This window comes from Epinephelus fuscoguttatus, linkage group LG14, assembly GCF_011397635.1.
Source record: "Epinephelus fuscoguttatus linkage group LG14, E.fuscoguttatus.final_Chr_v1".
Taxonomy (NCBI): Eukaryota; Metazoa; Chordata; class Actinopteri; order Perciformes; family Serranidae; genus Epinephelus; species Epinephelus fuscoguttatus.
Genome location: NC_064765.1, coordinates 27778371 through 27801891, shown reverse-complemented (window position 1 = coordinate 27801891; position 23521 = coordinate 27778371). Strand labels below are relative to the sequence as shown.

General features: G+C 40.1%; 1 protein-coding gene across 2 annotated transcripts in view; it reads left to right on the top strand.

Annotated features, from left to right (window-relative positions):
- Nucleotides 1–23521, top strand: part of alk (ALK receptor tyrosine kinase) — a 487049-nt gene that overhangs the window by 393830 nt on the left and 69698 nt on the right. For both annotated transcript variants that reach the window (XM_049596824.1, XM_049596823.1), the window contains exon 6: nt 18603–18734. In XM_049596824.1, coding sequence (XP_049452781.1) covers nt 18603–18734 — 132 coding nt within the window. The remainder of the gene's footprint in view (nt 1–18602; nt 18735–23521) is intronic.

Here is a 23521-nt window from a genome sequence, read left to right as displayed (position 1 = left end):
AATAAAATAATCTCATCCCCCGAGTTTTTGTTATCAGTTAACAAGCAAGGGCTGATAATATATATATAAAAACGTCATGCTGTCACAACAGTGTGAGAGTGCGTTTATAAGATCAAAAGAATGTCAAAATTGCTGAAAATTTTTAAGGGTTGAGGGATGTCAAACAGTGACGCAACGGCCCATAAGGATGAGTGATAACTGGTTTCATTGTTTCATTGTCAATCTTTAAAAGACTCATCAGCTCTGCGGGCGCACACATGTGCAGACTGAATAATGTCAAGCAGGTGTGGAAAATATTGCAAGTAGGGCGTTACGTTCATCCTTGTGAGCTCAAGGTGTGATTTTCCTCTGACACACAAAAACACACATCCTGTACATAGATCTTATGATCTCAGTACCAGATTTACCCCCTGCTGCGTCCATACACTGGATCAACGCTTTTAATTATGAACCTAAGCTTTCAGTGCTAATTAATATGTACTAAATAAACTACATTATTATTAAGTTATTTACTGTGGGAGGCTTCTGGCTTAAGACACTAAAACTTTTCATGTTTAGGTTGCACCAGTCAGCTTTGCAGCTTTCAACCCTCAGCTCTAAGAGGTATTGACACTATTAGTAATTTAAACACATGTTTTTCTGTTTCTTCATATGTGTGCAAGGAAGAAACGTTCAGTAAGAGCTCAAAAACAGAAAATTACTTTGTTTTTGTAGTTCTTTTCCTACTAAATGCACAGAAATGTAGCATATAGTTTGAGAGCTACCATATATAGTACTTTTCCTACATACAATATATTGGCTAAGATGAAAAAGTTTAACATGCTTGCCCATTTGGTAAAGATGCCTGCATTCACTCATGATCTCCTGGAATTGAGGCTGTAGTTTGAAGACAGTTCTGCCTGTTTTTGGTTGGTAAACTGTTCTGTCTAATCTTCACGGGACAGTTCACCCCAAAATCAAAAAAACATGTTTTACCTCTGTGTTGGAGATATTGTCCACAGAGATGTATGTCTTCTCTCAAATATAATGGAACTAGATGGCACTCTGCTTGTGATGTTGTTAAAAGCACCAACAAATATATTAGAAAAACTCAACAGCAGTTTCTAAAAAACATGACATGGTTACATAAGATAGGCCACAGACCTTGTTATGAGTGGTTTCATGTGGGAACTATTTTCTCTCTACCGAACAACACCCACCAACCATCCTGGGTCTTCCACAGGGGTCTGAGACTCCGACCCAGCCAACATTTGTACGTGGGGCCCACGTGGGTAGTAAATGGGCTGAAAAATGGGCTCTATATGGCATTGTTGAATGTCTGAAAATACACATTAATGGGAATCCAACATATCATTAGGAAATATAAAGTGGCCTGCTCATAAAAAAGAACATTTAATTAACAGTACTCAACATTAATCATAAGCTAACTGTTACCCATGAATCCTTCTTCAGTCATGTAAGCTAGCTAACACTAAATCACCATGCGCCACTCACTGTGCGGCACTTATCTATGACAGCATTTACACACTACTGAAACTAGGGATGCACCGAAATGAAAATTTGTGGCCGAAGCCGAATATTATTAAACTCTTGGCCGAGTACCAAATACCGAATATCATTGTTTAGTTTTTCATTAGTTTTTGCAGATGAACCCCCTCCAAATTAGTGTTGTCACGGTACCAAAATTGGGACCCACTGTGCGATACCAATGAAAATACCATGGTTCTGAGTATTATCACGATACCACAGCGAAAATGAGGCAGATGTGCCTTTTGTCATTTATAAAAAGATAAATTACTTTTCTATAATACATCAATGATATTTCAATGGAATAACTTACTTACTGACTTATTCATACTTCAAAAACAGCATCAATAAGTGATGAACATAGGGGGGATCAAAATAAAATAAATAAATAAAATAAGAATCAACCAGCCACCCTCCTCCCCTGACAGTCCCTTCATAAGTAATGAACAGTCCCTAAAGTGCGGTGAGGTTTGCGGGCTGTGAACGGCTCGTTTCTCCTCTGACATGTCACATACCTGTGTTAGGCTGGCTCGGCTGTTCAGGTACTTCTGGGCAGTCATGACACCAAGAAGAGGATATTATTGGAACCGGCTTCTCCGTTGCCCGGTAAGCCGATGGCCGCCGTATTTGACAGGAATACATTAACGTTACTGTCTGTGTCTGTGACCCCCGTTCAACCCACAATCGGTGGGATTCGCCTTTCGTTTCTGCTGCTGGTTTAAATCTGTAGCCTGCTCGCACAGCGTGCTGAATGATTTAAGCCTATTTTGCTCGCTCAAAACTATTTTTAGTCGCAAATGCCAGTGCTATGACGGAGGGATCGCCACACTGCCGACATTTTATTCTGCCCGTCACGGCACGCCATTTGATTGCGTTATCAAAACACACCACTATTATTCGGCCTTGCTTTTAACTTATTCCACCGAATACCGAATGTGTGGTTTTTTGCAATATTCGGCCGAATATATTCGGTTACCGAATATTCGGTGCATCCCTAACTGAAACATATTGGCAAATTAGCTGTATAGTTTTTCCAGTTGTACAGACATTCTTGTGAGCCACTATGGATCATTTTGTAACTTTTAGAGCAAGAGACAGACATACCATCCACCTCAGACACCCAGGTGTAAGTGCAGTGGGTGAGGCTAATGCACCAAGCCATGCTACAGCTGCAGCTGACTTAGCAGCTACAGGCACAGACAAATGAGATTAGACCAAAAAAGTTTCTGAAAATTATCTCAAACACAATTCAGTATTATACAGCATATGTAGTAGGGGCTCCCTGCTCTGTGTGTCTTTGAGGTCAGGGGTCCTTGGCCTGAAAAACATTGAAGACCCCTGATCTAAATTGAAAAGTAGCACCACAGGTAGGAGGAAAAATGTATTTTTGATTTGGGGGTGAACTGTCTCTTTAAAGCATGCAGTGCAGCTGATGTATTCAGTCTTTTATGGACTAAATATTTAGTAGAAACTACCCACTGTGTTTTGCAGCTGACCTCTCAGAGCTGATATTGAACCTTTCAAGGATCAGAATGTTGTCTGGATCTGGAATGTGCACGCTTCTTGCTGAGGTGAAGTGACTGCAACCACAGCCTGCATTTCTTCCAGTCTGTCACTATGTTTGGCCACTTAATTGTGTTCATGTTGTTTTTTCAAATATATCTGTTAATTAGATTGAAAGACCGGCTGGATTAAGCTTTATGGCTGATTACTGGGTGCAGTTTTGCCCTTGGCCGCAGCAGCATTTAGTCGACCATATGTGTTGTTCTTAAAGGTCATTTAACAGGTGGATAGTTTGTTTTCCTGACCAGTAACATAAAGGCCAAAATGTTGGTTGCCTGAGTAGGACACGTGAGAATACGTGGCAGTGTACATTATTTTGTTCACATCATCACTTCAGTATATTGTAAAGCTCTGTTCCCCCTTTGCGGTTGTAACTCACCAACATTGTTCTTCCGACAGTTTATGCTTCGCTGGCATTTGATTTCCCCATTGTAGCACAGGTTAAAAGTTGGGAAATAAAATCAAACAGTGTTCCTATAACAGAACCGGCAATAAAATGTCTGCCGCACTTGAAAAAGTGTTAACATAATTAAAATATAACCTTTAATTAAATCCAGGGCACAAGCTCCCCATCGAACAGTAGTGTTCTGTTTTTTTTATTTAGTCTGCATACCTCACTGTGTGAAAGTGCAAGGGGTCATATTTTTTTAGGCTCACGCTCATTTTAATGGCAAGGTTTTTAAAACAGTGATGTTTACATTTTATAATGAGATGTTTAATAAGGTTAGTGTCAGAGCAGATACCGGTGTTGTATATTGGATTGGCACATCACTTTCACCACACTCAGATGTGGAATTTGCAGTTATAAAACATAGCAGTGCTGAAAAAATCGATTCTCCTATTGTTTGGAATCAATAAAAATACCAAGTTAATTGTTGATTGGCTGCCTACTACCCATTTGCTCATAAATGGAAATTCAGATCCTTGTTGTTGCGCATCTACTGTAAGAGGGCCACCACATGCTTTACAATCCATTATCCATATTGCCATCTCTAGTTCAGCAATGTTTTCTACACAAGCTCAATATGCCTGTTTTTATTTATTCTTTGTTTTTGTTTTATTAACTTCAATATGGATTTTACTATCCGCCTGTGGGCCTGGATTAACATAACAGAACTAAAAAGTTATTTTTGATCACAAGATTATTGCATCTCAATTTCATAAGTACATGAAGATAAGTACATTAAAAAGAGGCACTTTGGGAGCCTTGAGGGCAATTAGCAGTTCATCTACATGCCAGCTTTACTCGAAGGTAATTTGATAGATATCTGTCTCTTTTTCTTGTGGGTTCTGTGGGTCTTTAATCGCTCTGTATGCTTTTGGGTCCCTTGAAAATTTGCTGCAGTTACAACATCTTTAGCCCAGTGACAGTGTCCAATGACAGAAAAAGTAAAAGCAAATGAGAAAACAAAAAACAGCGCTCATCAATTAACAGAAGATACAACCTGCCGAGACAAGGCCCTCTCTGGCAGTACTAAGCTTCATCACATTCTACCTCTAATCTGTTGCCTTAGGCCTTTCCGCGAGCAGCATCCCCTCAACACAAACAGGGTTTCTGTTGCAGGCACCTTTCCAAGGCAATCTATACAGGCAGTTTCATTTTAAGATATTGAGCAAGTGTTAAATGGCCCAGGGCACCAAGTAGAGTGTTCCCTGCATACATATGCCAAATGGAACAGATGTCTAAATCAACCCTGACCTGGCAGAGAGGTGGAAATTTCTGGATGTTATGGACTAAGCATCATTGAAGAAACGTCAGTCATTAAGATGCAGCAATCCTAAATGTGATTTTATTCTGTAGAGGGGATATTTCTGCGTAGAACGCTGGCATGAAATACTTATTCTGGCCATTGATTCACTTCCATTCATTTCACTTCAAATGACAGGCTTTACTGTGTTGTACACTGAAGTCTGCTCAATGGTTATATTTCATGGACTCTGTTGGGAGCTCTAAAGAAGACTCAGTAACTTTTCTACGACCTTCCTGACTTCCAACTAGTAGAAACTTTAACAACATTGGCAGATTTTATGTCCTCAGAAAGTGGCCTCTGACATATCCCGAGGCAGTGAGTAATCACCGAGTCAGTAATGTTACAGAGAACTTAGGTATTTTTCAACCTGGACCCTATTTTTTACTATGTTTTTGTGTCAAAATGACTAATGGAGCCAACATTTTTTTGAAGTTGGTCAGGTATTGAGAGAGTAATCGTGTTTGTGTGCAACGGCACTAAAAGTGATTGTTTTGGCCATTGACAGACTCATTGTTACTATTTAAGTATAAGTATATGTAAGTGTCTGATATTATCAGAGGGTCCCCACAAAGACAGACCTTTTTATTCAAGAGTAAGTTCCCTTTTCTTTTATCAAATACAGCCCTGAAATCATCCTAACCAAAGCCAACAGGCTTTATTTAAATAAAGCCTGTTGGCTTTATTTAAAAAATAAAAGTCATTTTAGGGTGTGTAAAGCTAATATATTTTCACATCTAGCTGGGTGAATTATGGGTATATTTCAAACAAACCAGAGCTGGTGATTGTTGAAACAGTGACAAAACAAACCAAGATGTTTTTTTGTGAGTTTGAATGAAGTGTGTTTTACAATGATACAATTCATGTTTATTGAAATAGAGTCTGATGGCTCTGGCAATAACAAGTTCTGCACTGTTTCTGGTTAAACAAAAAGGATCTTACTCCAACAAAGTCAGTCTGTATCTGTAGGGATCCTTTCTACAATGTGGTCAGACACTTAGAATAATAATTTGAGCCTGTCAGTGGCAAAACAAGCACTTTTAGTGAACATAAACTGATGATGCTCAATTGTTTATTGACGTAAAATTGTAGTCTGTTTCATGGCTGCCAGCTGCAGTGGTCTCGTTCAATACTGGACCAATTTTAAAAAATTGCTGTCTTCTTTAGTCACTTACAGACAAAAAATGTGGGAAAATATGGTCCAGGTTGAAAAATACAGGTTACCCTTCAATAAAACTCATCATTGACAACCTCTGTAATGGCGGAGTAAAAATCATCCCTCTGAGGTGAAGAAATCAATTACACATACGCAATCCTTCATATTTCCAACCTTAAATTTAGTGCAGTGAGTCTATATCCTTTTTGAAATGGATCCAAACCTGCCCCCTGTAATCAGACCAAAAAACTGTGCAACATCAAGGACAAGTTTACACTGAGGAATCAAAGCCCTCCGGTATGATGCTGATGGAACTAAACAAAGGCTACAATCTCACCACGACCACTCTGTCTGTGGGACAGAGGCTTTGATGTCAAAGCTGCTCTGCATGCTTTGTCGATAACAATGTTTACTTCATACACTAGTAGAGGTAGTTATGCAAGAAGCCTCAAAGGTGAGAAAAGCCAGCATGTGATGCTTTTGTGATTCATGAGTAAGATACAAAGAAAAGATAATGCCCAATGTGAATGTCAGACTTTTGTATATTTCAAGGAAGTGACCACACAAAGTGCAGATAAAAGTAAAAGTAGCATAAAGGATCATTCCCAGCGGTTTCAATCTTGGACTTTCTGTCCTGAAATTTGAGTGTGTAGCAGTATAAAACGTTTTATGAAGTCACACAACCAGCCAGCAAAGTAAAGAATGAGCAATGCTGAAATGTAGCAAGTGTCCCATTGTGAGTGTGTGGTGGTAGTTCAGTCACAGTGACCAGTTCAGAGTTAGGGAGGTAGTCTGATCATTTATTTTTAGCCATGCTAGCAGCATGGTTCTAGGGATGGCAGAGTTGATCAATCAGTTTGTCCACCACTTTGGTCCTAACTTAAATAACTCAACAGCCAGTAGACGTAGTGCGATTAAATTTTGTAGACATCACCCAGAGGATACTTGCTTTGGTCATCCCCTGACTTCAACTCTGATGCCACCATGGGGTTCACATTTGTGGTTTTGAGTCTAATGTCTCAGCAACAACTGGACAAATTGCCATGAAATCTAGTACAGACATCCATGCCTCCCTGAGGATGCTTTGTGATAACTTTGATGATCACCTGATGTTTCATCTAGCTCCACCATTGGGTCAAAACTTCAGTTTTTCCAATACTTTGGCTTACGTCTAAAATAACTGCTAAAACTAATGACATTCCCATCAGCATCAGTCATACTTTTAGCGTCAGTTAGCAAATGTGAGCACGCTAACACCCTATACCAGTGCCTGCTCAACAGCATGTTAGTATGTTGACTTTTAGTGCTGTTGCTTTGACGCTACCTGCAAGTTGCATTTTGTTTCTATTGTACAAGGAAGTCTACTACAGATATTTAGTCAAAATAGTTAGTAAGGAAATAAAAATCGAATAATGTTCCCAACAGTGTTGTAGTTAAGACCACCTGAAGTGAGACCAAGTTATGACCAAGACCAGAGTGTATTGAGACCAAGACAAGACCAAGACTTTGAGGAGTCGAGACCAAGTTAAGACCGAGACCAGATCAGGGCAGTTGCACACTGCATGACACACTTGAAATCAAATGTGGAACATGTAAACCATAGGCACTCCTCAAATTGATTGGACAGATTCACATTCCCATCAAGCGACCCACAGAAAACAAATGAAGATTCCTCTTCATTCACCTCTTTCATTGCCATACTGTATGTGTGGATGTTGAAGTGTAACATGAGATATGTCTTGATAAAATAATAACAAGGCATTGCACGGGGAATTTTATAAATGGGAATATTCCTTTGTTTTCTATGAGCAGACAAACACCCCCTTTTTTACACAGACTTTTTTTGTAATTATCCCCGCAGTTGTTGTCTTGACCAGTCTTGAAATGAAATCCAGAGTCCTCTTTGAGACCAAGACAAGTAAAAATGCTGTCGAGTCCAAGAGTAGCCTGAAAAGTCCATTCATTTATTTTATCAAAGATTTATAGAATTATGGCTGACTTTTTGCCAGACTTCGACTTTTTGGAGGAGGAATTTGATTTTGCAGAGTTTTATGGCCGCCCTTATTTATTTGAGATGACATTTATCCTAACGATATGAGGCGGTCTTTGTGGAGAAAAAGCTTGTTTAGTGGACTAACTTTGCACTTGAAAGGATGCCCGTTCAATTACGTTTTAACAGGTCTGACGCTATGGCTGTATCTAGGCTAACGGCTAACATGCTAACTATTATTTCTATGTCACTAGTGACTTGAAACAAATTTAGGACGATAGGAGACGGGTTGAAATAAACCGAAATTTCCCTTTAATTAAAATATAACCTTTAATTAAACTCAGGGCACAAGCTCGCAATCAAACAGTAATTTTCTTTTTCTTTTTTAATTTAAAGTCTACATACCTCATTGTGTGGAGTGCTTGGGGTCATTTTTTCTTTCTTTTTTTAGGCACATATTTTAATGAGAAGGTTTATAAAATAGTGTTGTTTACATTTTGTAATGGGATGTTTAATGAGGTTAGTGCCAGAGCAGATACAGATGCAGTAAATTGGATCTTAGCATCACTTTCACTACACTCGCATATTAAATGTGCAGTTATAAAACAGGCTAGTGTTGAAAAATTGATTCCCTTATTGTGTGGGAGAAAAAGAAATATCAAGCTACCTACTACCTATTCACTCATAAATGGAGATTCAGATCCTTTGTTGAGTTCCTACTGGAATAGGGCCCAAGGATATACATTTTGCTGCTCTTTTTGTTTCAACTTCGTAACAAGGCAACCACATGCACTAAAATCAATAACCTATGTTGCCATTTCTAAGTAGGCAATGTTTTCTACACAGCTCAATATAACCCATTTTCATTCATCCTTTCTTCTTGTTTTATTAACTTCAGTGTGGATAGACAAAATGGATCAGTTTGATCACAAAATGGGAAATTATGACCCCTGTTGAATTAAGTAGATTATGCCAGAATAAACTCTTTCCCCGTTGGTCTACAGGTTAATTGTCTAAGTACATTGCCAAGAATACACAATGCAACCGTCGGGTTTAATTGCATGCATCAAAAGCTCACCTGCCAAGATGGCACTATACTTTGGCGACTCCCTACATGCTGGTCTCCTCCATCGAAAAGTTTGGTTGCTGAGCAGTGGATGCATCCATATGCATCTGTTGCTTGTCTATTGTATTTGTTGCTTGTAGACTGTATATACTGTATATTGTTTCTTGTCTGTGTTGTTGTTGTAGTTGAGGATGTGTGTCCTTTGTGTAGGCAGAGAATGCCACAGAGCACAAGTTTTTCATTGTAATGTTTTTACATGACAACTTGAACTTGAACTTGATGTGAGTAAGCAAATTAGATTATTCAGATAAATGTTAATGTATTTGTAATATAACAATGAGTCCATCACATGAACATCACAATATACCCATTCAGTTTGTAAAAAAAAAGCACATCATATTCTAGAATATAGAATAGACATTAAAGGTATTATTTTCATTTTCTATCTCCACTAGTCTGCCCTTGTGTGGGCTGCTGTCTCTCCAGCAGGGAGCATGACAGATACTGATAGTGATTGGGCAGAGCTCTGACCAATCGAGCATGGCTGTGTGCAGTTAATTGAATTCATGAGCGAATACTTCTTGTCCTGTCGAGTGTCCAGTGGGAAGCTCAGCTGCATCCATCTTCAGCACCCAGCCCCTGTAAATCTCCAGGAATATCTCCAGATTCTGCCGTCAGTGTGGTGGCAAGATAGTGGCGCCGCCCTTGATTGGGTCCCTTGAGTATTTCCTCCCCTGTGATAGAGAACAGTCCTCCATTTGGGCATGTGGAATTAAAGAATACACAGTAATGAATGAGCTGAAAAGGTTATATGAGTTCTAACTGCTGCTGATTTGTATGCTAGACCCAATCAGGTCTGTGATGGTCTGTCTTTTCCTTTACATTTTCTTTTTTCCGTGTAGTTTCCACTTATTTCCATTCTGCACACAAAAAGCACACAAGCAGATTTCAAGCCGGGCAAGTCTTCAGACTCTTCAGTTTTTTTGTTGTTGTTTCAGAGCACACAGAGGGATTTCAAAATATGACTGACATGCTTGCTCATCTGTAGGAAAACAAAAGCCATATTAATTTCAGTACGAGTATACCCTCTCCACGAATCAAGGCTGCAGCTCCACTTCAACAAGGACACGTCTGTCTGTATTCAAATCTGCAAGCAGTGTCCACCAAACCATAGCAAAAGTTTTATTCAAATGGCCAGACAAACTGCTTTGCATGATCTTGTGATATCCCGCCGAGTGAGACATCTCTATCAGTGGAATCTTAAAAGCACAGTATGCATGACGCTGTTATGCAAAAATTTTATGTGTTGAACTGATTTCAACTAGTGTGGAAAAGGGAACCACCTCCAAACCAGTGCACAACTTATTTGTTTCAGTATTCTATACCTCTGACCATTTGCACGACTGTAAAGAGCCACCATGTACCACCCTCCATATTGATTTTATTCATGGACTTCATCTTTTATGAGATTCATCATATCTTACAATCTTGACAGCACTTAAGACAGTTAGGATGAAACTTTGGGCATTCCAGCCCGCATTTTACTTGTCATTTGATTCCTCTTTTGCTCAGTTTTGCTGTTGATCTGCTGTAAGTGAAGCGTTTCCTAATTTTCATCCTGTAAGCAGCAGATGGCATTAATGAAACTTGAAAAATTAGGGCGGCTTGGCTGGAAATCTGATGACGAGGATTTTCTGGAGAGGCAGATGGAAAACAAAACTTTCTTAAAACAGGCGCAGCTGACATTGGAAGACGTGAGAAGAAAGTATTAGACTTAAAATTGTCTCCTTAGTTGTCCATAATTGGGCCTGCATTAGGTACTTTAGTGAAAATTATTAAATTACTGCACATTTAATTAACATTTAACGCAAGTATATTTTAAGACATTTGGACCATAGCATTGTACTTGCTATATCTCTTAACGTAACTGCATTGTATGCAGACATATTTGGTCTTTCTCAACCTGGACCCATTTGCCCATGTTTTTGTGTCTAAAGCCCTGTTCGGACAGGATTATTTTAACGTGGGGTAAAGTAATTATCACCATGGATTTTAGTCCTGTCTGAACATGCCATGTCTGTAATCATTACGGATAAGGTCAGTAAAAATTACGGCGACTTTTACCTTCTTTAAAACAGTCCGGAAAAAATACCTCGGATAATGTTAATCCCATGCGAACGCGATCCCCTGTAAAAATGTATGTAAATATTTTGTCACATCTTGTTTACAACCATTTTTCCACGTTTACAACTAGTTTTCCGCATTTTTTCCGATGATGGAGGCGCTTGAACAAGCAGTCTGTGTTGTCAGCAGTCGTGATAGTGGACATTCTTCTAATGATCACATAACCCTACGTGGGAGACCAATCAAAAAGGTCGAGAAGAAAGCACTTTTCAGAACCACGAGACTTCTGGTTGTGTTATGTAGGCCTAATATAAATCCATATTGCTAATCACTGTGTACACACAATATCCTGATCAAGGGCAATATTTCATATTGGGCTAATCATTAATTATTATTATCCTTCAGCTGATGCTTACAGGAAGCAACGTAGCATGCACATGCCGACAGGGAGGTGACGCCAGGGAGCAAACCGAGTTACCACTCCTATCTGTGGTAGAATTACGGAGATTTCTTGTTCCGTGCGAATCGGACATTTATATTACAGACGTCCTGTGGTAAACTGACATTAGTCCACATCCCCATGTAAAACTAATCCCGTCTGAATAGTACTTAAGTGACTAAAGGGAGGAACAGTGTCTGAAATTGGCCCAGTATCGAATGGGCTGCAGTTGTTAACAGCAAAACAGGCTGCAATGTAACTACTTGGGGCCTGTTTGCACCGTCAATTTACATCCACTACAAGTGCCTGTTTTTGCCACTGAGTGGCTCAGATAACTGTTTTAAGTGTCTGTATCCCTTCAGAAATAGACATAATTGTTAAAGAGTAAGAAGCTTTTTGTTACACCAGAAACAGCCCAAAACTTGTTATTGCCAAAGCCACCAGACCCCATTTAAATAACTATTAATTTTGTCATCGTAAAACAGCCCTCATTCATAGTTAAAAGTAACAAAATAAAACTCACAAAAACATTGTTGTTAGTCTTTCCACTCGTCCAGCAATTACTAACTTTGGTTTGTTTGAAAAACCCTTAATCCATCCACTTAGATGTTAAAATATGTTGGCTCTATTCATGCTCAAACTACTGTTTATTTAAATTGAGTCTGGTGGGTTTGCTGTAGCCATTTTGGGGCTGTTAAACAAGTTAAACCAAAAGGGTCTAACTCTTTTTTAAAAAGGACTATCTCTGTAGGGATCTTTTCCGTAATGTCATACACTTGGAATAACAGTCTGAGCCTGTCAGCGCCAAAAAACAAGCACTTTTAGTCAATATAATTGATGGTGCTAACGTGCCCCAATGGTTACACTGTAGCCTGTTGCCAACTGCAGCCCTCTCACTCAATATTAGGCAAATTTCACAAATTGTTCTTCCCATTTGTCACACACATGGGACACAGAAACATGGGAGAACAGGGTCCAGGTTGAGAAATGCTTTAATGACTGTGGGAAGTTATGTAAATGTTACTAGATCCAAGTTATGTAAATTGCCAAAGCAAATTTACAGAATAACTTTTTCAAACATGACTCCAACATGTCATGTAGCAGAAATGTACGCACTATAATAACTGCTGACCCTGTCACAGCGCATAAGACCATTACACAAAACATCCTCTAATGGGAGCAGCCATTACCAGTGATAGACAAGTAAAACTGGTGAAAGCACCAGCTTTTACAGCATACATTGATAGCATTTACATGCTTTAATTAACTCTTATCTGGTTACGTGTTAATTGTTGAACAATTACGCACTGAAGAGTTGTCTACAATAAATCCTGGCAACCTAAACAGTGCGGATGGTGACTGATGGCTCTGGCTTTCTTCACTCCTTCCTGACATTTAGACAAAAGCAACACGGCTGGGATGTGCAGTAAACAGCAGGATGTCTGTCTCATCGTCTCAACAGAAGATCAATGTCAGCACAGACCTGAAACTCTGACTCTAAAACCCAGCGGACCTTGAAGAAGACAGCAATGCGGCTGACATTATTTTGGAATGCAACGTATTTTGTTATGAAACCTTTCAGAGCCGGAAGGTGGTAATGGGAATGAGATACGGTCGTTACTGTGAGCAGATTTTTATCAGAAATATAATGTGCGGTTACACAAAGCAAACACAGAGGTGTGTGAATTGGAACTGGAGTATGTCTTTGCTTAAGCGACTATGTGTGTCAATTTATGAAAGCTCCTTGTCCTACAGCATTTATTTCCTTGTGACTGAAATACAGTGTCTCTGTTGATATCTGAATTGGTTTGCTTTGTTGCTGCATGAAAGGTTTCTGTCTTGTCTGCTGGCTTTGTTTTCTTTTCTTACACCTTTGAACATTTGTCATATACACTTGAAATAATATTTCCTTTTAAGTTGCCAGTAGCGTATCAGGTGCAATCACTTGATACTTGATCAAAAATGAGCTCATTTTAAGTGAACTGTGCACCTTCTGCACAGCTATTTACATTATGTTCGTGTGTGTGTCTTATACCTGCTAGAAGAAGAAGAAGCAATTAACATGTTAAAGAAAAGTAACCCCAGCATTTCTTTGACAGTGTTTTTCTTTTTGTAACGTTAACAGCCATGCACAGAGACACATAGCCACTTAGCTGTGTCCAACAAGTACCTAGATGCTGTGTTTGCCTATCTATTTTGTCATTTATCAGCGGTGGCTGTGCCCTCTCCAGTCACCTCTCCAGCTCCTCGCCACTCATACATCATTCCTCTCACAAAGCCAAACCAACCCCCTGAGCACACGGATAACAAAACTCACTTACTCCCACAGGCAATTCATCCCCCACTGACCCACTTGTTTACACAATCTGACAAGTGTGATTTAAGAACTGCGGTAGGCCAGGAGTGCAGCGGCCATGTCTGGCTGCACTTACCTGCTCCAGGAGCTTAAAGTTCATTGACATTGTGAATTTGATACTTTTTTTACTCCACTGTCATCAAACTAAGATAAATCGATGGATTTACATACCTTGCCCAAAGGTTTCAGCGCACTCTAGCTAACTTTTTTTTTCTTTCTTGATAAATCGTTCTGCTCGCGGTGTCAACATTATACAGAGAGGAAGCCACTGAGCACAACGAATGCATAATGCATGTGCTGAGCATGACTCAGTGCGCATGGCAAGACCACGTCTATACCCACACAGTTGGTCATAAACAAACAGGCCTCCACCTCACCTCATTTGAATAAAAATGGCATATTTGCCTTCTTCTGTGCTCTTCTGTAAATGTCACATGTCTGTGAGGCCGTAATTTAGCACGTGCAAGCATATGCACCGTTCACAGCCTTCAGTTTGTAAAAAGTCGATTCATAGTGTGCAGCACAGCACTGATGAAAAAGGGCATTCATTATCAAAGTCATTTACTCAAGCTAATATGTTTTCAAAGAACTTGAACTGGATTATTCACTGACATGTTAATGTGTCTCTCTGCAGCCATTAAGGCCCTGCCACAATAGTGGACTGTGGGAGGCCCTTGACTAATGTGTTTTTGTCCAATAAAAAATGCCACCCCCTCTTTCTAATCCATTGAGTTGACTGTGCCAGTTTCCCACTGGGCCTCAAGGTTTCTCAACCGCAGTGACAGAAAGGAGGGAAGTGTGCTGTGAATCAGGCATAGCTGTGAAATTTCTGCCCTCTACTGCATTATAACTAGACAGTAATTTCTGTGCAACTAGAGTGGCAGTAACTACTGTAGTCATGACTGAAACCATGTACTTTAAGTGTGTGCCCTAAACTTTTTATATTGCATCTTTGCCGAGCCGGTAATTAATTTGAATTTTGACTTAGTTTGAGCTGACAAATATTACCCAACACATATTAAATTACATCGAGTACACCCACACATTTGGCCCTGTGAAGGGGATGTTATACTTGCTAATCTTAATCAAACGCTAAAACAGGTTTGCTTGCTGATTAACTTGGTGTGACATTTCGATTGTTTGTTGTTTTATTTTCTTGTGACAAATGATATCAGAATCATAAATACTTTATTGATCCCCGAGGAGAAATTACAGGTGCTCCTTGCAAGAGAGGAAAGATATGTGAAAATATAAGAAATTTAAACAATAGTATTTACAAATATATAGTCAAATATACAGGAATTATTAACAAACATAAACGTATATATATATATATATATATATATATATATATATACATATATATATATATATTGTAAGATGAACAAGATTATTTACACAAACAGAATGTATACAGTCAGGGTGAAATGGGGTTATTGCACAAGTTACATTAGATTATTGCAGTGTGTGTGAAAAAGTCTCAGGGCCACTCAGAGGGAGGAGCTGTACAGTTTGATGGCCACAGCCAGGAATGATTTCCTTTGGCGCTCAGTGGTACATTTAGGTGGTATGAGTCTCCCACTGACAGTACTCTTGTGCCTGACTAGCACATGGTGAAGTGGGTGTGAGACATTGTCCAAGATACTTTGTAGCCTAGACAGCATCCTCCTCTCTGACACCACCATCAGAGAGTCACACTCCGTTCCCACAACATCACTGGCCTTGCAGATCAGTTTGTTGAGTCTGTTGGTGTCCGCCACCCTCAGTTTGCTGCCCCAGCACACAACAGCATAGAGGATAGCACTGGCCACCACAGACTCATAGAAAAATCCTGAGCATAGTCTGGCAGATGTTGAAGGACCTCAGTCGCCTCAGAAAATAGAGACGGCTCTGGCCCTTCCTGTAGAGGGCGTTAGTGTTCGTGTTCTTAGCCCAGTCCAGTCTATTGTCAATGTGTGCCCCCAGGAACTTACAGCTCTCTGTTATGTTTTATGTTTATGTTAAATGTTTTAATGTAGAGCGTGTCAGGCTAATGTGAGTCCAAGCTATATATATATATATATATATATATATGTATGTATACACTTAATTTCCTGCATTCTGGTGAATTTTTAGGCACTAGTTTCCAGAGACGTGAACTCAAGACACATGATTTGGACTCCAGTCTCAAATTTAATGACTTAAATCTTGACTTAGCAAAATCAAAAAATACTTGCAACTCAACTTGGACAAAGATTAAAAAGTATGTTGTTTAAAAACTGTGCCACAGATCAATTAATTTCCGGAATCAACTAACATTAACACTAGTCATTTCCAGCAAGTTGACACTTAATTCCCCGGAGCCACTTGGTTTGAGCCAGTCCAACAGCTTTTGATCAACGTTACGTTCCTGAGCACCAGTTGGAAAAAAATTATACTCAAGATTATTATGTTGGCATAAAAAAAATCCATGTGGTACTTAATAAGAAACTACTAATGAATGAATGATCATTTTTCTTTCCATTACATGGGCTATATCTGGAGAAACGAAGATTATTTCACAGAACTTTTCTCACAGTCAGTAACCAAAAAAGGAATAGGCTGAAGCCCCAGGCTTAATTTTGCCATAGTTTGACTCCCAAAATTGAAACACATCTAATATGTCACAGAGACTAAGGAATAATGTTCATATAACATACTGATCTCACCGACAACAATAGTACAGCCAGAATATTTGCATTTAAAAAAAAATGTTATGGTCCGCAAATCATGTGTATGTTTTGAATTTGTGTTTTGGCCTGTTGCACCACCCACCGCCGTCTACCAGTCACACAGTCAGTAGAGTCTCAGCATCAGTTACAGTTACGACTGAGCTACAGCAGCACGGCAAGCAGCATTAGCAGTGTCCCGGTACACAGCATTAGCAGCCGGTCCTCCTCAGCTGTATCCCGGCAGCAGCGTTAGCAGCAGAGAAGCTGGACTTGCTCAGACGGTCCGCTGGAAAACCAAAGATCAAGGACACAGCGACGCAGCCCTGCCACGGCAGCCGCCCGTGGGCAAACAAATCAGTCTACAGCGTGCCGCTGTCCAGCAACCTCGAATCTGTAGGGGAGGGGGGGCGGACACGACTCGCAGCAGTATTTTGAATTTGAGTGCAGTAACCATTTTGGCCACATTCTTACATAGAGCACCTTTAACTTATTGCAGCATGCAAAGGGTGTGGATCATAAATCTTCATTCAACATTTGAAGTTGTACAAAGAACTTTAGAAAGAGGCTAATATTAGCATTGCGTGCTAATGCTTAGCTAACATTATTGCTCCATGGTTAAAATGGCATTACATTTAGTAAACAGACCATTATGACTTGTTTGGGATTCAAAACTCAAGGTTTAGGACTTGGGACTTGACTTGGGACTTGTCAGTCTTGATTTTGGACTTGGTTGCAAAGACTCAAGACTTTCTTGTGATTTGTAGAACAATGAGTTGGTCTCTGCCAGTTTGTGCCTTTCTGCATCAGTTTATGGTGTAAATGTCTGAAATTTGGTCAAAATAAAAGTCCTCTTCATGTTTTATGTTCTAAATACTGAGGGGGACATGTCCACTGCATGCCCCCAAAAATCTACACCTCTGGTCCTGAATGTGTCTCATCATGTCAGACAGAAATTAATACAAACTGAGAAACAAAGAGAACATTCATTACAAACTTTGTGTTCAAATTAGCGGAGCATTACTGCCTATCTTGTCAGCTCAGCTAACAGCATTTGCTCTGCAGTGCCTGTCCTGTCATGGTCTCCAACGTTATCACACTTCTGACTCCAAGTTCATCTGAATAGAGAACAAATCTACATAATACGGATCAAGGGCGAACTACAGTAAGCGGAGCCAGTCACTCATGATAAGAATCACTTCTCTCTCTCTTTTTTTTTTTTTTTCTTATGAGAGAAGGAGAGGACCTTGATCTCCATCAGCGGACAGTTTTTTTTTTTTTTTTTTTGTTCTCTTTACTGTGATCAGCTTCTGATGGAGGTGAGCAGTCAGTTTCCACAACCTGCAGATATCAACGCTCTGATTTGCATAGATATGCAAATGTCCCAGGTTACAGTTGAGTTGCTGAGACGGATGATATCAATTGGTGTCTGTGAGTGCGTGTGTGCGCGCTCCCTCCCCTTGTGCTACCTGCTACAGTATCTAGGTCATTGTTTTTGCTGCTTGTGTTCCCCTGTCTGATGGATATGCACTGGATTCAAAGTCAGATGCGTATGCAGCCTGGGCCAAGTTATTTATGATGCTACAGGCAGTCTGCGGATGTCATACAGGGTTTACAGTCAGGGGTTATATTAGCCTGTGTCACTGACTGATGTACTTTTATGTAGCAACTGTATATTTCCTACTGTGTGTAAGTAATGTTTACCTCGAGCTACTGATTTGTGTTTTGTGTCTAACCTATAAATCTTGCAGGGATGCTCAATAAGTTAACTTGGGACATAATCTGGAGCTTTTTTTTTCTTCTGTTGCTTCATTTCCCGACTAGCAAATATTCAGACTGCACTGTGGAAATATTTTAGTTTGCAAGATGTTCTATGACATGTGTGAGGGGACATTTAATATGACAAGTTCTCTTTGTCTTTCTTCTCCTCCTCTTCCTCTCTGCAGCTTCCTCCCCGGGCCCTAACGTCACACTGGAGGGCCAGTACCACTGTCACCAGGGACCTGGGATCCCGCTGGACAAATTGTGCGACTTCAGTACAGACTGTCCGCTCGGCGATGACGAAAGCGACCTGTGTCGTGAGTACACCGTGCTACAGGAGCACAGCTGTTGATACAAATGAAAGCCCACGTGTCCACTGTCCTCCCCGCATTCGTTTCTGGATCAAAGCCGCATGTGGTTGGTCAGCCGTAGTGAGTCGTCTTTAATGAAGCCGTTGCATCCTGCCCAACAGAGCAACAACTGAGCGTCTGCGCGAGCTTTGCCGACAGAGAGGCGAGGGGAAAGGCAGGGAACAACAAAAAAAAAAAGGCAGCGTAGCTATGCTTGGCTAGCATTTCTCACCCTTGACATATTCCATGGCTGTTATTTCTATCTCTTTGCACATTTGTTTTCTGCTTTTCTCGAGGCCTAGGAGGAACACTAGCCAAGTATGCTGACATCTTATTCACAAGTGAAGTCCCCCAGGCCCTGCTGTTTGTGTGTGCGTGTGTGTCTGTGTGTGTGTGTGTGTAGGTGTGTGTGTGTGTGGGGAGGATCTTTTCTTTTTTAGTCCAACCTGCTTGCATGCATTTTTACATTGTCTTCATGATAAATAGATACACAGTTCAAAACTCTTACCCCCTGCTGTTTTTTTTAAATGTTGTAGTTTGATATCAGAGTTTTTCACCCATATTAAACCGACCAGAATTAATTTGCTCCTGCCCACAGTGCAGGTCAGCCTCCCTTGTGGTGCTTATTAAAATGATGGCTGCTCCCTTGTGCTTATAGGTTTGCTAACTGTGGGAGCTGAGAGATAAGAGGGTAACGAGAGGGTGAAAATCCCAGCCAGGCGCAGTTTCTCCTCCTACTGAAGGAGGACTTATCAGTGCTAATTGGCCTGAGAGGCTAACCCAGGGGGATAATCTCCATTTGAATGTACTGTGTGTGTAACGTTTGATTGTAGAAGCCAGATGTGGACATTTGAGCATAAATAATAATCTGTAAAACACAAAGCCAGCTTGCCATTAACTTCATCCTGCAACCATTTACAGCAAAGGATTACGTTTTATGAACATAATCATATATCTTCTCCTATAATAAGACTGGTAATCATATATCTATATCAGTAACAAATAGAGGAGGGAAAGTCTAGTTGACACAGACTGATGGGACTTGTAGGGAAAGGCTTATTGCTGTGAGTCGGCTAGGAAATATTTAAGATCTTTTCTCTATATCTCTCGACACACCTTCTCCACTGAGTGCTGTCATCATGCTAAGAGTGCACAGATGCGTGAAGGCCAGCTGTCGATTGCTTTGAATCTCTCTCTCTCTCCGTCGCTCAGTCTGTTCTTAAATTAGAAATAACCTTTATCATTTTTGATTAAGGACGAGGACCGACAATCCACACCAGTCCACCTTAATGCTTACATATGTCCCTTTCCTCTCACTGTCACCAGCCATCTACTGCTGTACTTTAGGCTCTGTATTTGTTCCATTAACATCTCCATCACTTGTCACAATTATCCCCTCCCCCACAAATCACAGTGTTCCCTCTCTGATACCCTATTCTCTATGATCTATCCACAAGTTATCTTCGTCTGATTTGATCTATTTAAATCCTTCATAAGATGTGCCACGACTCATTAACAGGAAAAAAAAAAAAGTAAAGAGACGCAGGAGGAACAAACTTTACTTGTGTCAATCACAAAGATTCCTGACGTATAAGGAAAACAAGTCCCCACGGAACTCCCTCGCCATCCTACCCCTGCGTCATTATGCACAAACACATCCTCCGCTCTTTGAGAGTCACAGCTTTCTCCAGTTGATCTTAGTCGGTCTCAATTCTGCAGACACCCCACTGCGTTCCGATGTTACAGTTTCCTTGCAGCTACAGAGAAATGCTGCTTGCATCAAAGGTGGATGCATGCAGGAATCTCAAGCAGTCATGTGCAGGATTCTTTTGTTTTTCTTGGAGCGCCATCAGTGACAACAGATCATTGCTTTCCCCAAAGATCACTACACAGTGAGACCAGTGGTGTGATGGCTTCCTTTGTCCATTTGTCTATGGTAGCTGTTACTGCTCATGCTGACTACCCAGTTCTTCTTTGGCTGATGTGGAAAACATACACCACGTGTGCGCCAGTGTATTTTTTCAAGACAGGCCTGCAATGGAGGCTGTAATAATTCCAGTGTTAAAACACACTTTTGACAGTGTAATATGTTTTTATTAGATCTTTACAAACTCTAACACATTTCACCAGCTAAAGAAAATCGTTCATGACACACCATAAGGGTGTAATCACACTTTCTGATACAGTATGAAGCCTGGCATGACATGTTTTTATAGACTGTGTCCACTTGTCAAGTTGTCATGACAGACACAGGTAGAGCAATGTCGACAAAGTGCTAAAGTGACATAATTAACTGAATGACACTCTACTTGACATTCATAAAGACCAACTAATGCTCATGTCAGTTTTCATAAAAAAGTAATGACACTGTAATGTCAGCCTTATTCACACCTCATTAGATTAAAGTATTTCAGGTTGAATCCATTTGGAAAATGGCAAAACTAGACGGATGGCACACAGTTATGAATGATAGCACGAGTAGCAAAAGGCATTAGGTGATGCAACACATGCTGATGTGTCCCAAGTGACATCTTCACAGACTTCTTTATTCATGTCATGAGCAACTGTCATATGATGTGACTTTGGATCTCCGTGCTTTTCATGAGTAACATCAAAGTGGCACTAACTGGTTTATGTAACACGGAGAGTGACTCATAATATCACAGGACACAGAGAAACATGAAATTTACTTATTACCAAAAAAGTCCAAAGAAGCTTGTATTTCAGGCCTATTCAATTGGCAGCCCGCGGGCCAAATGCAGCCCAGAAGCAACCTCTGAGTGGCCCAGGCAAGGATTGGGACGGAGACCCCGTATCAAATGGCCTGAGGCAAATTTAATCAAGACCGCAGTTATAATAAGCTCTGCCGTAATCAGCTCTTATCGTTACTTTATAAAGTTTTGGTTTCATTTATCATCATGCTGTAGCCTCTCTCCTGCTCTCTGTCAGTTCTGACCTCCTCCTCACAGCACACACACATACTCAGACACACACACAAACACATGAACACAACGAAGTGAAGTCAGACAACAGCAGAGAGGCCGCAGTGCAGATGGAGGAAGCATACCTTCAAAATTACCATAGTTGGCGACAACTGCGTTTGTTACTGTGAGCAAGTGCAATAAAACCTTCACTAGTAAAAAGCCAATACTTTATCTATACATATGTTCAGCATGTAGAAAGCCATATTTCAATCTGTTCTGAAAATGTGGCCCATTAACATTTTCTATTTTTTTTAAGATATTTCTGTGGGCATTTAGCCTTTAATGCATATGACAGGTAAGTGTGAAAGGGGGAGAGAGAGAAGGGGGATGACATGCAGCAAAGGGCCACAGGCTGGATTCGAACCCGGGCCGCTGCGGCAACAGCCTTGTACATGGGCCGCCTGCTCTACCCACTAAGCCACCGACACCCCAACATTTTCTAGTTTTAATATCTGGCCCATTTGAATTTGTAATTGAACAGCCCTGTTGTATTTGCTAAAAAAAATTCACAAAAGAACTTCATTTTTGGTGCCTGTCATTCTAATACTTTAAAACTAAAATGAAATGGTGTCAGATTCATGACATTGGGTCTGTGAAACCTGTTAAAGCCTTTTGTATAATGAAAAAAAGACATTCTAATACTAGTGTCATTGATAAAGAAAGCATTTTTCCCCACTTTTCTTTCTGGAGAATACCTGCTTTATGATCTCTGCTCAGGCCAGTTTCACTTCCATTATCTGAATGGTGCCATTTTCAAAAAGCACACTGTTATCAGGGCACTTAGAGATTCTTATAGATAATGGGCACTCACAGACAGTACCTCGGGATAAAAGGAACATAAAGCAAACTTGAGGTGAAAACTTTCAAACACTGAAATGGAACTCAGACCCACCTCAGTGATAACACTATTAAGGCAAGTTTAAAGTCTGATATGACTTTTAAACATTCAGCAACACCTAAATCCACAATTCAACAGCAGAAGTGAGAGCAGGTATGCAAGGTAAAGAGAAGAGTTTATGCCTTATTCTTAGAGATGCATTGATTGTAATTTTTTGGCTGACTTTGATCTTTTTAACAACTTCTCTGCCAGTTCTGATTCCAGTTTTCTTTCAAAGTCATTGGAAACTTCATAGGCTATATGATAGCAAAGATGAGCGTTTCGTCAAGCATCCACAAAAATATGAGTGAAAATAAATGCTATGTTATACCTCCCAGGCTAAGAAGCTAAACCTGAATTGTACCCGAAAGGATTTACTTTTAAACCTGTTTAAGTTTAAATTCTTCCGTTGCATCAAACTTAAAAACTCGCCTAAAATAAAGGAAAAATACATTTAAATCTCAGTTTATTTTTCACTCTCAAAATAGATTAAGATTAATTCTGTGACACCAAAACTTTAAACTCCAATTTAAACTGTGGTCCAGGGTTAACTTTAAACCTATAGCTGAGAAGGTTTAACTTTTACAATGGCTGCCTTTTTTAGAAAAATAATCAAGTTCCTCGAAAAAAAGTTGAGACAGTCTCAACCCACTTGATTTTTATGATGATGATAATTTTTTTTAAGATAGTGGTTCATCAAGAAACTGTTTTGGAGCTGAACAGGAAGATTGGGCCACCTGTCAAACATGGTGGTGACAGAAACACAGCTCTACCACCAACGCTATTTGGCAACATTGTTCCATTAGTTTGGTAAATAAGTTTTTCTCGAAGAAAAACATTTGAGCCTCTCTGCCAAGCCACCTTTTAAGTTTTTAGCTAGCTAGCAACAATAT